We start from the raw sequence: 14,167 nt of genomic DNA on the forward strand, positions 1-14,167 counted from the left end.
TCCAGTCTTGTTCTTGACAGACTATGTAGTTGACAAGGTAGTGCTGGGGTATCTTAATCAAATAAAAAAAGGGCTTTCTATAGCATTACCCCAACTAGTCAGTCAGTATTGTGTGTCCTTTATCTTGACACACCTTCTGCAAGCATCCTTCTTGCTTTTTCAAATACAGGAAACCTATTCCCTCTGTGCTGTCCCCTTGCTGCAGTTCCCTTATGCCTGGGAAGCAGGTAGGGAGCTGGGAGCTGTCCTGAGTCCTAAGCATTGTCCTCTCTCTTGGGTCAGCACTTCAAAGTCACGTCTCAGTGTGAGCTGGTTCATCAGGGCGCTCTCTGCTTGCCTTGGTAGACTGACATGTGATTCTGCAGTTCCACCTGAGACAAGATGCATTTGTTGAGCTGCACTAAGACTTTGCCTCCCCATTAAATTCAGAAGAATTAATGCAGATTTTCTAAGGTATGATAGAGAACAGCCTTAGGTTTGTTGGGTCTGGTAGTTTGGGGATTCCTTCCTTTGATTCTCCCCTTATGAAGCAAGCACAATAAACATGTTTTGGAGATGAGTTCTTGCATAGTTCAGGTTTTAGAATTAAATATTCCAAAATCAGTCAAGCTGGGAAATGAAGCTGCTGCAGAGAGTGACATGTCACATGCAGAGAAGTAGTGACCTGAGTTCAAGCCCTGTGTTCCATATCTGCACTGTGATGGAGAAATTCAGGAAGTAAATTTGGGGGCACATCTATTACAAGCATTTGCTTTCACGTACTAAGCCTAGACAGGAGATCTTAAGAACTGTTTGTGGCAGTTTGCTATTTAGCACTTTTTTCAGTAAGCATGGAGTACTAACGTGCAACTGGAAGTATACAGATGTGCTTTGAGTTGATTCCTATAACTTTCTATTTGTGGGCTGATTTTTTTTCTTGTTTACAAGAAAAAAGATATGTCTCCATTTTTTTCAATCTTAAACTCCTAAAATCCAAGTGATGATTATCCTTTCTTGGGTCATGGTCTTAGCTGCTGGCCTTCCAGAGGGTTCCAATTCAACTGCTAGTTTTTCTGATGCTGCGATGTTGAGTCTTGAATGTGAATGGTACTTTGTTATACATCTTGTTCTGTGAGAACTGCAGCAAAAGGCCACTTCAGTGCTCCTTTAGGGTAATTCAGATTTGGGCAACTTGATGCAAAGATGGTAAATCATCTATCTTTATTTTTTTGCTTTCTTTGTGTGAAGTACTGAATTGCCAGCTTTTCTTTCCTTGGAAGTTAATTCCTGGTTTATTTACATGGGTCACTTGTAGGCTAACTGATTTCCTAGGGAAACTATAAACAGTGTCTTTCATTATACTTTCATGGGCTGTGAGGCTAGTGGATGAAAAGATGTTTATTTGGGTTTCACTTTAGACTATTTGTAGTTATTTTTAATGAAAATTTGACTCCAAAGCATTTGAAGGAACTGTAGATAATTTCCAAATGAATTTTTACGTTTTGCAAGTGACTTATCTTGTTATTGTAGCTGTGTTGTGATTATTAAGGTGTTTGTATCAGCTCTGGTAAATGGTCCTCTAGTGTTCAGTGTTTGATCTCAGGTGTTGTTTGTGCTTGAACTCATACACGTGAATTTGCTAACAAATGCTGTTCTCTGAAATCATGAAGCTAGTTATTCTTAGAGGCACAAAGCCTGTGCAAGTCCCAGTGCAGCAAGTCCTCTCTGAGAACTGATGATTGGGTGAGAGCATAATTCAGCTGCTCTTTAATTTGGAGTTACGCTATTTTAATTTGGCTTTTAACTCTGAGAGATCTGAATCAGATTTTAATGGTGTTCAAACCTCCTGTAAAACCTTAAATCCTGTCTCCTTGCACATGGTTTTTGCCGGAGCTGGTCTTGTCCACCTCAAGGCTGAAAGAAGCCTTGAAAGTTCCAAGTCTTGTGTCAAAAAGCACAAGGGTGAAGGTGGTGGTAACAGATTTATAGATGGTTGTTTTATGATACTTCTTGTCTGAGCTGGAACTCATCACATGTGTCAGCTGTTTCAGACTTAACAACATCTGCAGGCGTTACCATAACAGATGACTCTACAGATGATTATCAGTATGAAGAGGTACTTATAAATTTATATTCTTCTGATATATGTAGTAGAGTATTCATGTTTCATTCTTTTGTTTTACTTCATCAGTCACTAAAACTTCCTAGGAGAAATGACACAAATCTCCTTCTATGAAGTGTGATGATGCTAGACATGTCATTTTGTCAAGAGAAGATTCAGTGTCAGTTGATCTGTTATGTATTACTTATATTTGAAGATGAAATACTTTTTAAAAGATACAGGTATTTCTATTTAAATATTTCAGCATATTTGTAATGATTATTTCAATATTCTAAAACCTTTTTAAATATGGCAAGATAGTATTTTAAGAAGTAAGGGTTCATTTTCAGAAATTGTACTGGGAGTGGGAACTGTTACGTTTCGAAGGAAAGATCTATAAAATACATTAATATCAAACTTCACATAATTTCCTTCAGGTTTCAGCAGATGATGATTTTAGTCTTCAGGAAGATGAGGATCTGCCCACGGCTCTGCAGACTCTTCAAGAGCAGGCTGAAGATGCCCAAATCTTAGTAAGAACTTCCAAAACTTTCTTAGAGTTTCTAGTTCAGTTGGCATCAGTGGCTTGAAATTTAGACACCATAATTTATATTAATTATGAAATATTTGTGTGGGAAGAGTTTTTTCTTATTTTCTTAGAAGTTTCTAGGAGTAAACACATGCCACAGTGGAAGAGGCAACTTAAGTTTTGTGGGTTTGGTCTTCTTTAATTTGTGCTCATTTTATGTGCCATAAACAATCTGATACTGCAAATGCATGTAGCAAATATATAGAGAGTTTACTTAAAATATGTTATTACGATGCATCAGTATTTTAGAGTTTGGATTTCATCGGAGTAGATTGAATGGGAATGTGATCCCTGACACAGGAGAGAAACTACTTGTACAACTCAGAAGCTTGTACTTGAATACTTTGCTAAAAAAGATTATTCATACATTGAAAATAAAGAATGGACTGTTAAACTGTGTTAAATCAAAATGTTAGTTAAATGATCAATCATTTCACACCATTAGCCTTGGCATGCCTTACATTTACAGTTTGATTTCAAAGCAGTCGTGTAGTAGTTTAGAGTTAGGCAATGGGATTGCTGTATTTTCCAAAATATGATTTCCCTGGCTTTACTTGCTTATAACAATCTAATGGAAAAGTGTTTTTTCCTGCTGTGTTTGATATCACCACTATCTTGTAGGCCCATCAGAAAGGTGCCGTCCTAGTCTTTGTTTTGCAAAAGGAAATGATTAATAGTGAAAAGATAAAATGATGTGAAAGATCCTTAACATCAAAATCAAGGGAAATGTGCATTTCCTTCTGCACTAGTGCATATCAGCAGTTCAGTTCTGTGTTTCAGATAAAACTTCGGATGGAAACTGACAATAGCTGAATTTTATGTGTATTGAAACTCGATCTGCCTGAAAATTAAGGGAAAGATGGCAGACGTTTTTGGGACTGAACATATTTAATGTTATCCAAGTAGTGGAAATTCTTCATGTTCTTTAGGGGGATAACTCAGGTTGTGATTGTTTTACTCTGTGTGTTGACATTCAGATAAAACCAAAATAAGGAAGAATATTTTTAACCTATTGATCTTTTGACAGTGCTATGTTGAAATCATCTTTTACCTCCTCATTGATTTGTTGAACTTTGAGTGGTAGGAAACAGTATATTAATGTCTATCTCACTTAATTAAACTGAAGAAACTGTTGCCTTTCCTTCAAACCGATGAAGAACATGTGTGGTTAAACTCACTCTTTCATTTTGAACTTACGCTGATAGATGTATGACTTCTTGTTGCTTGACTTGTTATTTGGAGGCCTCATTTTTTCCAGAATTTGGAAACTGAAATGATATTTTCAGCCTCTGGACAGAAAGACATGAATAGAAAAATGTTTTAATACACTTGCTAGTTCCTTGACAGCTTTCATAATGATTTACTGTATATTTTGTGAGGCTCAGTGACTAGGTGGTTTGATATTAATTCACTGGAAAAACCAAGTGCTGCAGCAAATGCTTTTGGTGACCTGAGTTAGGAGCACTGTTTCCTGTGAATTCATATAGAATCAGCATCCAAACTTTGAGCTAAGAAGCAGAGTAGAAGACTGTCTTCTTCACATGATAATTTCTGCATTTTTTGCAATTATTAGCTTGTAATCTTGGCTGAAACAGGTTTAATTAGTAATAACCATATCCTGGCATAGCTACTCCGATAGTTTTAAGTGGTTGGGTTTATTTGCTGTTCACAGTGACTTGTATACATAATCCCAGAGAAAAGATTCCATTTCAGTACTAGATATGAATCTGTGTTGAAGAAATGTGATAGAGAAGGCACAGATCAAGTGTGCAGCCAGAAATATTAAATAGTGGATGTTTTTCACCTGTAGATACTAAAAATATCCACAGTTTCTAAATCGAGTCACTACAGTTTCTTTTACATTCCATGAAAAGGTCAAGTAGAACCAGGAAAATCTAAGAAAAATGCTTATTTTCAAACTTCCTTTCAAGGTAATTAGCACTAATTACTAAATGAAGAAGAACAAACAAATGAAAGATGGTGCTATTCACCTTCTTTATAACAAATAAAACTGGTTTGTAGGACCATTAAGCTGTGTTTTGCAGGGGATATTGAGGCTTGTATTTTTTTTTCCCTGGATCTCTGTAGGTGTGCACAGAACCTACTGGTCTTTATGGAGTTTGGTAAGACTCCCTCAGCAGTTACAGTTCATGTTTTCCTTTGGATCCCACCAGGGAGATGAGGGTGATGGAGCTTTAATCTCTGAGTATCAGTTCCCATGTCTGGTGATGCAGTGGCAGCTGGTACAAAATACAGCTGTGCTGGGCACTGCATGCTTTGGAGAGCAATGATTCTGCCTGCTCTTCCTGTTCCAGTCATCATTTGTCTTTTGTAAGCACAACTCATCCTTTTTTTTTTCTTCCTTCCCCCCTCCCGTGTTTCTTCTTTTGAGACATTTTAAAGTAATACCAGTTATTTTTAAACATGGGCAAAAATATTTTACACATGAAAGAAAATATTCAGCTGATAGGCACCTAGGAACAGGATAGAGAAGTTCTGAAAAACCACACACACAGAAGACAGCTGGCTGAAAAACTTCCTTCAGTAGTTACAGCTGTTAGTCTTCCATTCCAGGATCTTTGTCTTCTTAATACCTTAAATGGTAATCTGAAGTAAGATTGTTCATGTTAGGTTTTAGGTATGTTTGGTTTTTAATGTGTTTTGAAGGTGTTAAAATTCCTTAAGTTCCCTTTTTGTGTTCTTTTTCAATTTAGAAAGTTTTTCCAGAGAAATTGTGAATTTATTTGGTGAAAGTTCTTGAGCACTTAAGGGTTAAGCTTAAGGTTAAGCTCTTAGTAATTAATTTATTTTACTGGCTATAGTCGCATTCCTTACACCCAAAATGTTGTGAATATTTTAATTCAAACCAAGAAATATTTAATATTGAACAAAGCAAATGTTTAATTTCTTTTTATTTCAGGGTGAGAATCCTTTAATAAGGTGTTTCTGTCTATAGAGCTGCTGTAGGGTGTCTGTTTGCACCATGTTAATTGATTGTATTCCTCATTTCCAAATAGGTAAATATATACAAAAAAATGAGTGTTAGGTCCTTCTATTGGTAATCTTCCATGGTTACAATTAAACTTAAGCGAGTGGTTGGGCTAATACCACTCACAAAGTCTGTAGAAGAGGTAGGAATTTAGTTCTGCTTTCCTGAGGTCCTGTTTCAATGCAGTGCCTGTTAGACTGCATTCACTTCTCCCTGTGTTGTTCCCTGCTCAAGCTTTGGTTCCTGAAATTATTCTCAGTGTTAGTATCTAGCTAATAAATTCTCTTCTGCACGGGTGAAATGAACTCCTATCATATTTCCATTTATTAAGGGAGTCAAGCTGTGTCACTTCTTCCAAAGACTGGTTTAATAGATGTGTTTGGAAAACTACAAGCAACAATATTAGACATTTGCCTCACTTAGAAGAGAGAAAGAAAAAAGCAGGGAAAGGGATGCAGCTGCATGTCTGCCCATGTACTCCCTTTGGTTCTTGTATTACCACAATTAGAAAATAGACCTGTCTGATGTACTGTAACTCTGGTAATGAAAATGTGCTAAATATTACATTGTACTTGGCATATTGTATTAGTCATAATGCAGTGCTCCACAGCCTCGGTCGTACATGTGCAATCTTTTATGTTGATATTAGGTAAGTTGCTTGGACTGAAGACATTTTCTGCATTTCACAAAATGGCTATGAGGTTTTTCTAGTGTTTGTATTTTATCAAAAGCAGTGCCTTTATCTCCAGGTAATTTATGCAGTCGTGGTGATAGAGCTCCCACTAAGGGTATGAATAAGCCGTAAATGAATGGAGTTATCAGAAATCCCTGCCCTGCAGATTCTTCTTTATGTGGGTGGAGAAAATGATTTGCGGTCTCAGCCTTTAGCATGCCATGATAAATCTCTCACTAGAATTTTTTTCACTTTTGTCAGTACTGAAACAAAGAAAAGGCAGGCACATGTGGAAGCTGCTTCTGCTTTTCTCCAGTGGTATTTTTGCGTAGCACATGTTATCAGAGGATCAGTTTCATTGAGGAGCACGCTAAGTGCAGTTGTCAAGCCCTTGTTTGTTGTGCCAGCCTCTCTCCAAGAGGCAGCCGTGTGCACTAGCTTTTCCTTGTAACCTGTTGAGCAGGTCCATCATAGCATTGTGCTCATGTGGTGTTCCCAAATGCACAGACCCTCATAGTTAGGTAAGTCAAGTCACTGCAATCCATTTGAAGACTGAATGAATGAAGGGCACCTCTGGCTGCTGAGTTGTGGCAGTCTCTGTCATCTCGCTGCCTTTAAATGCTTTTTGCAGGGGAGAATTCTAAGACTGGATCATGTTTTCCTTTTTTTCATACCTCCTTGCATTCTGAAATCTCTCTAGGAGAGCTAAATACCAAGCTGTGTGCTGAGTGGGCTGAGTGGGGTTGGGTGAAGGGAAGAGATTTGCCTTGCAAGAGAAAGCTGTGAAAGGCATTTCTTTTTCCACTCTAGTAGGACTGCTCTGTTTTGTTTTGATTCTACTTTTAGCAACTGTGCTTGACCCATGAGCTGATCCTGTCTGCATAGCTGTCTGTCTTGATGGCACTCGAGGAGCTGCACATGAAGCCTTGGTGTACCATCTGTGGTCTGCTAACACTTGTAGCAATGTTGTCTGGCAGCTTCCTTCAATGTCTGCATATGGATGTGGAGAGAAAAGGGAGAGATGATTTTTGTGAGACTTAAGAGATCTAGTGATAGCGATGGAGTTCTTTGTCTCCATTGCCTGCATTATTGCAAAAAGAATATAAGCCATTTTACTGTCACCACGAGCTTCTAAATATTCTGGTAGATGAGTAGTGATTTTTCTCATCAGTAGATCTGCAGGTTGCTGAAGGGTGCCAGAGTATGGGAGCTAACATTTTGTCTCTGGTCAGTGCCAGAAGATCATCCATCAGTTTTAAGGCTTTGAAGTCGCTACCCGATTATGTCAGGTTCAGAGTACTTGCTTAAATAAGATGATTTTTGAGTTAGTTCTTTATAACCTTTCACAAACCTTGACATTAGAAGGATCAGTGATTACACATCAGATCAATAAAGACAAGGGAAATATTCAGCTGTACTCCAGTAGATCTGTGCCTGTAGATGACTTCAGAAAAAGAAAGTGTGGTAATTGCATTTCCCCTCTAAGTTTAATAACAGTTACCAAATTTTAATTTCAGGGTTCACAGTCTGTTTTGACTCCCAAGAAATCAGTGTCTGAAATACCTGAAGCAGTGGATGACTTCTTCTGCAACTTCCTGGTCAGACTGGGCATGTCCAGAACCCTTAACTGCTTCCAAACTGAATGGTAAAATAATTTAAGTGATCATGTTACATTGGGAATTAGATGTTCATGCTTGAAATATTCTTGCTATTGCAGGATATGTTTTCTGAAAACTCGCAGGAGGATAAGTCATTCTTAAATATGCAGTGTTTTACCAAATATATTCATTGTGAGAATGAGGATGCAAGCTGTTTTAAGGATAACTTTCAGGAAGGTTGTCTCCAGGGAGTTCCTGAGCATGTACCTTTGAAGGGTGGTTTGCATTTCACCAAGCTCTAGATATACAGAACACTGAAGTTGTCACCTGAGGCCTCTTTTGTGACTCGGGAAGAGAAATACTCCTTGTAAGGATGTAACTCACCTGACTTTTTTAAGCCACCTCCTTGAACAAAAAAATTAATTCAGTTCTGTTTTTTCAAGTACGTTCTGCTCTCCACTGTCTAGTAACAAGAATTAAAACCAGATACAATGCAGAAATGATCATTGGATCAAATGAGTCCAACGCAAAATGATTGGTGTTTCAGCAGTGCAGAGAAATTCCATGGTTTTATTTTCTTTTGTTCCAGAACACTGATGTCTGCTTAAAAACTGAATAGTTTGTAGTGTTTGGAGTATTTGCACCTGAATTGCGTGGGTTTGGGCATTCATCATAGCTGCCTTCTATTTTGAGAAGAGTGAAAATATTTGATACTTGATAATTTTTGGTACATCAGTTCATGCATATGGTTGGTTTGGTTTTCCTTTTAAAACTTTAATTCATACAGTTATCAGAAGAGTAAACTCTTGAGCTGTTGCTTCTTTTTACAAGCTTTAATAGTTTTATTTGCAGGCATTTTTGTCTATGCTTTATGCAGAAGTTTAAACATGCAGCTTTGTCTAAATGGTGTGTGTGGAATGCTGCAAAGCTTGAGAGGAGAGCTCAACTCTTCGGGAGCCAAAGCTGACACTTGTGTTGAACTTTGAGTTACAAATTCGCTTTGAATCTGCAGGTTACATTAGAAAAATTCTGAAAAGTGGAAACACTTGCTTGAATTATCTTGTAGTCAGTCTTAAACACAAGAAGTTCAGAGGTATTTTTTTAATAAGGTCTTTTGAAATTGGATAATTTGAAAATTATAAAAGTTAGAAGCCTCTTCTCTTTTTCTACAAAAGCCCTGAAGCTTTTAAATTTTCTTAGAACTACTCTCTGATGGGGAATCATTGCTGTCATTTGCAAGGCTCTGGTCTTACTCGTGTAGAGCTCACCAATCAGGCATTGCCTCTGGAATTAATAATGATCCCTTTTTTGATAGCATAACAATGCTCTTAAATGATTTATTTGGAGAAGGAGCACTACAGTTCTGTATTCTTTTCCAACAAAAGAACCGATATGAATAGCATTAAGCTTAAAGCTTAACAGTTTTTATACTAAAAGATAATTAATACCAGACAGATATAAACAGTGACCTTTTTATGAAGCTCCTGCTTTCTTTGAAGCACTTAGACTCTGAATTTATATCAATGGCAAAATTCAAACTGATATTTAGCAGAGCAAGTGCAGGTCTGAGCAGGCCCTATCTTGTAAATCCTTAGCTGTACATATATTTTTTTCTCTGTAAGTAATATTTTTAACTTCAGTAGCTTACAAATGAGCTCAGCACGTCAGTATCTAATCTTAGTGTTTTGAGACTTTCTGCATTAATACCTTATTCCAAAATGTTTCATGTTGGTTGGAAATAGATAATTTAAAATATTAATGAAAGTGAGAGCAGATTAGTGTACTCGAGCTCCTCATTATGTATTGGGACGACTCTCTCGCTCTCATGTTGTGCTGATCAAGTACTAATGGAATTTAAAATGAGAAATTAATTAACGAAGAGGAAATTTATCAAAAGGCTTGCTTTGAAATTATTGTCTGTCTGAGATCTAAAGGTCACTTAAATTGGACCAAATTATCTGCGTTTATTTCAGAGTTTGGGGAAACATTGTTATTCAGTCCAGCTCTATAAAATGTGATTTGGTTGTGTTTTAAGCCAAACCCATGATTTTTCTATGGATCACTTGTATCACTACACTTGTAGTGATTTTGGCCTTTTTACACTTTTGTAGACTGTTTTGCACATCGTGGTATTTTTTTTTTCTTCCAATTGCACTTTAAGGAGCTTGAAACTTATATTATTTTTTGATTACCAAATTTTCCATTAAATTTTCTATTCCTTTGTTATACAGGACTTGATAGTGTTTTTGTTGTTTATTAAAGAGTTTGGATTGACAGCTTTCAAGTACGAAGTGCACAGTCTGATCAACTGAATTCCTACATCTGCCAGTGTTTCCCTGCTAATCCCAGGGATCTCAGGGCTGCTGGCAGCACGTTGCCAGTCTGATGAGCAGATGAATAATTTGCTGCTCACACACAGGCATGGAGCCACTGCTGTGATTAGCTGGTGCCCTCACTGGGCTGGTAATCCCTATCTAAGTGTGCCCAGGCACTTGGTGGCCGTTCAGCTTCTGAGTTTTTAAAGGAGAGCTGCAGACTAATTACAGAAATATGATTTGAAAGCTCTATTCTGTTTGATGTGGTTAAAGTTATGAATAAACTTGCCTGACCAAGCAAGGTAAAAAGCTGTGTGTGATTTGTGGGTGCCAGGCAGGGATTGCCTGGGCTGTGCACAGCAGAGCACGTGCAGCGAAGCTGATAGGTTTTCTCTGAGCATACAGGTAGACTCATTACCACAAAAAGCCTTTTTGTAAAATGAAGAAAATGAACATGGCTTGGGACCCTCCATCTCACAACTCCCTGAAGACAGTAGAAGCAATCAGTTTATTTCAGGTAGACCTTAATTTCCTCCGCTCTGTCTTCCTTGGCCTGGAAATCCTATGATTGTGTTAATGTGTGTGGTGCTCTGAGCTTGTAAATCCTGGGAGAAATGGGGGTTATCCATTCCTGGACAGCATCACACTAAACCAGGTTGGTTTGGGATTAGAACTGTCTTGGGGCACATGTGAAGTAACCCGAAGTTTGATTGGTAAAAGTCCATATGGACATACCTATTCTCTTGACTGTACAACAAGCATAACATGATAATATAAATTTTCTATTTATGTGCCATAATAAGTTGGAGGAGTATGCTAGGTGAGTTTTTCCTGGTAAGGGAATATCCTGAGCTACCTGCAGGGCCTCTCTGCAGCTTGATTCCTTTGAATTCAAGTTTGTAAGAGTGACAATGTAATGCATTTAGTAATAATTAATTATTGTTAGTCTGTGCTGGGCTTTGATCACAAAATCATAGTTAACCATCTGTTCCTTGGATTTCAAGATTCTTGGTTAATTTTAAGTAGCAATTCAAGAATAATAACTTAGTTGTTCTGGAAAGAGAAATACCTGTGTGTGCATGGAACTAATTTAATTTCCATCTGTAATGGAAAGAAGTGAGAACAAGAGCTGTTTGGCAGTCAGCTTGATGTGTAGGAGATGTGCAAACTTTGCAGGACTAGGCTGATGAAAGATAATGAGATTTCACAATGCAGTTTGTTGTGTGGTTTTCCCATTTCTGCTACATGCACAAAAGCATTCATTTCTAGTAGTGTTCTTAGACAAGGGGGTAGTAAATTTGCTGGTATTAATTGTATTTATTGAGTATTGTCTTTCAGTGTTCTTAGCTCTGCTGGAGTCAAGTTCATCAATTATCCACGTCTGATGTGCCTTTGTGCAGAAATTCAATGGTTTTCATGAAGTGTAGTTAGGGCATTCAGTGGAGAAATCTTTCTGGCAAGGAAAGAAGTATGTAGGGTTGTGATCTTGTGCAATGAAAGGTGCCTTTATGTGCCATATTCCTGGTTGGAATTGTACCTGTGCTTCAGTCCATGGTTGTTTGAAAGAACACACAACTAAGCTTCTTCCTTAGTATTAAAGCCTTTGCCTACTGTAATTTGCTTAAGAAAATGAAGTGATGATAGAATGAATTTTTCTTTGGACATGTTCCATTTGATTTTTCAAAACTGATGGTGAATGTGACAGCTTAATTCATAGGGATGAGCATTCCTAGAAGTATCTACGGAATGCAGATAAGCAGCTGACCGTAGGAATTCATTTGGACAGAGTTACTGACATTTCCTCTGAAGTTTTTCAGAGGATATTAAGTAAAGGTTGCTTGTCAAGTCAGAATCCCTTTCTCTCGAAATGGTTTCTGGTTCTGCAGCATGATTTTTGATCTCGGAATGCTGTGCTTACTGTCTTTAGGTTTTAGATCTGCTGCTTGTGTCCAGGTGAGGGAGATAGCATTTAATATTTTGATTTCTATTTACTGCTCTTCTTTTTGTACTTTATTCCTTGGAAACAAAGTAATGCACAGATTCAATGTATTTTTCACCTGAATTGGCAAATAATATTCATGTTGCTCCTTCTAGTGAGTTCCTACGCAGAACATCTTCCCAGCAGGGAAGATGCTTGTGGGTCTGTAGTCTTTATCTGATTTAAATGATTTATATCTTCACTGAACTTAGGCTGAACTGATGTAATGGTTAAGGTCTCAGTCTACTGTCTTCCAAGAAAGAATTAGACAAAAAAATAGATATTTTGTGTATATATGTACTGGATTCTAGAATCACCTCTGCAATATGTGCTTGCAGAGAAGCATCTGACCCTCTTATCTGTAGACTTGAACCTTGATGTCTTTTGAAACAGTTTGACAAATACTGATTGGTTATAATCATACTTAAGTGTGATTCTGCAGAAGCATTTCTTTTTGGTCAATTAGTGCATTTTTGGTCAATTTTAGCTTTTCTGAATCCTTTCTAATATAGCTGCTCTCTTTGTCTGTAGAAAATATTCAGGTGCTTTAAGCTGCTCTGTATTAAAGGCCAAAAATGAATGGCGAGATCAGAACTAGATCATGTTCAAGGTCCTTTCCAATTCAGACCATTCTGTGAATCAGGTCAATGCCTGAGTCTTTTTTTTACTGCTTGGTAGTGTATCCTTAGCTTTCATTGACATACTATGAAGGGATGGATAGTCCTAAAATATGAGACAGAGTGAGGAGGTTTTATTCCCAGGGCTATAGAGATTCCTAGGTTGCTACTTAGCGTTAGAGGCTGCTTCAGGTGCTTTTAGTTCTGAAAATCCAAGTTAGTCTGGACAAGTATCTAAAGCAGCATTCAGGCTTGTGTGTCACGGAATCGTGTTTTCTGGGAGGCTGGTGAAATAGGTAAATATTGGTAAATATAATTGAGGAGCGGGAAAATAAATAAACAGGAAGGAATGAAAAAATTTCCCCAGGTGAGCTCTGTATTCCATGTTGAAGATGGCTCAGAATCATTCACCCTCCTTATCTGCAGCTTATTTGAGTCCTAACAAAAAAATCATCTTACATGTATTCGAGCATGTGAGATGAAAAGGACTGTGAGTGTGTACAAATGTTATTTGAACAAGAATATTTGTTTCTTTATTTAAGCTATTTAGAAGACAGGGAAAGAAGAATTGTTTAATTTGAAATACTGTGTTATACGGTACATGTCTTGTCTGTTATGAGCAATACACACTGTAGAATGCAGAGCAGTAAAGTAGAACAGTGGTGGGATAGTACTGCTGTGAATTGTTAACGGTCATAGAAGGTAAATGCTGTGATGTGATAAATATCTTTTTAGGTCCATGCTAGCATGGGAAGGGAGACATCAGTGAAGTGGGAAAATGGAAACGTGGAATAAAGTATCTGTTTCTTTTTCACTAGGTATGAGCTCATAGAAAAAGGTGTAATAACAGTCGAAGATGGTGGAGTGGTTCCAGCTGTGTACACTCACATCCAGCAACTTGAGGCTGAGAATATGAGCCTGAAGAAGGATTTGGAAAACTACAGACTTGATGTCAAGTATGTTATTTGATCTTACTGCAATTTTTATATACAGTAGCCAACTTACATACAGTAGCAAATGGCCAGAGAAAGTAAACCCAAGTACTTGGTCAAAAATAAGTTTGTTTGTTATGCTGGCTGCATATATTTTTACTTCTAGGCGACATTTGTAATTAAAGTTCAAGTTTCTCTCAGCTCTGTTTGAAAGGTAAATCTTTATTTCTTTTATTTATATTTACTGGGCCAAAAATAATTTTCAATATCCAGTAATCACAACAAATTACTACAGAGAATCATGGGAGTCTAATAGGTAGAACTAAAAAATAAATGGTTGTGTGCTTTTTGTATTACAGTACTATAAATTACACCTACCATGAAGCTTCAGCATGG

General features: G+C 37.4%; 1 protein-coding gene across 1 annotated transcript; it reads left to right on the top strand.

Annotated features, from left to right (window-relative positions):
* Positions 1-1,000: 1,000 nt before the first annotated feature.
* LOC103798866 (sperm-associated antigen 16 protein-like) lies at positions 1,001-13,808 on the top strand. The gene is made up of 5 exons (XM_009071149.1): positions 1,001-1,086; positions 1,999-2,095; positions 2,518-2,613; positions 7,849-7,976; positions 13,658-13,808. The coding sequence occupies exons 1-5, from the start codon at positions 1,001-1,003 to the stop codon at positions 13,806-13,808; spliced, it is 558 nt and encodes a 185-aa protein (XP_009069397.1).
* Positions 13,809-14,167: the final 359 nt, after the last annotated feature.

This window comes from Acanthisitta chloris, unplaced genomic scaffold (assembly GCF_000695815.1).
Source record: "Acanthisitta chloris isolate BGI_N310 unplaced genomic scaffold, ASM69581v1 scaffold41783, whole genome shotgun sequence".
NCBI classification, from domain to species: Eukaryota; Metazoa; Chordata; class Aves; order Passeriformes; family Acanthisittidae; genus Acanthisitta; species Acanthisitta chloris.

Excerpts from the sequence above, each read along its gene's own strand:
- LOC103798866 (XM_009071149.1), top strand. The coding sequence starts at position 1,001 with ATGGTCTTAGCTGCTGGCCTTCCAGAGGGTTCCAATTCAACTGCTAGT. Across the intron at positions 2,096-2,517 it reads ATGATTATCAGTATGAAGAG|GTTTCAGCAGATGATGATTT; the intron begins GTACTTATAAAT and ends AATTTCCTTCAG. Across the intron at positions 7,977-13,657 it reads AACTGCTTCCAAACTGAATG|GTATGAGCTCATAGAAAAAG; the intron begins GTAAAATAATTT and ends CTTTTTCACTAG.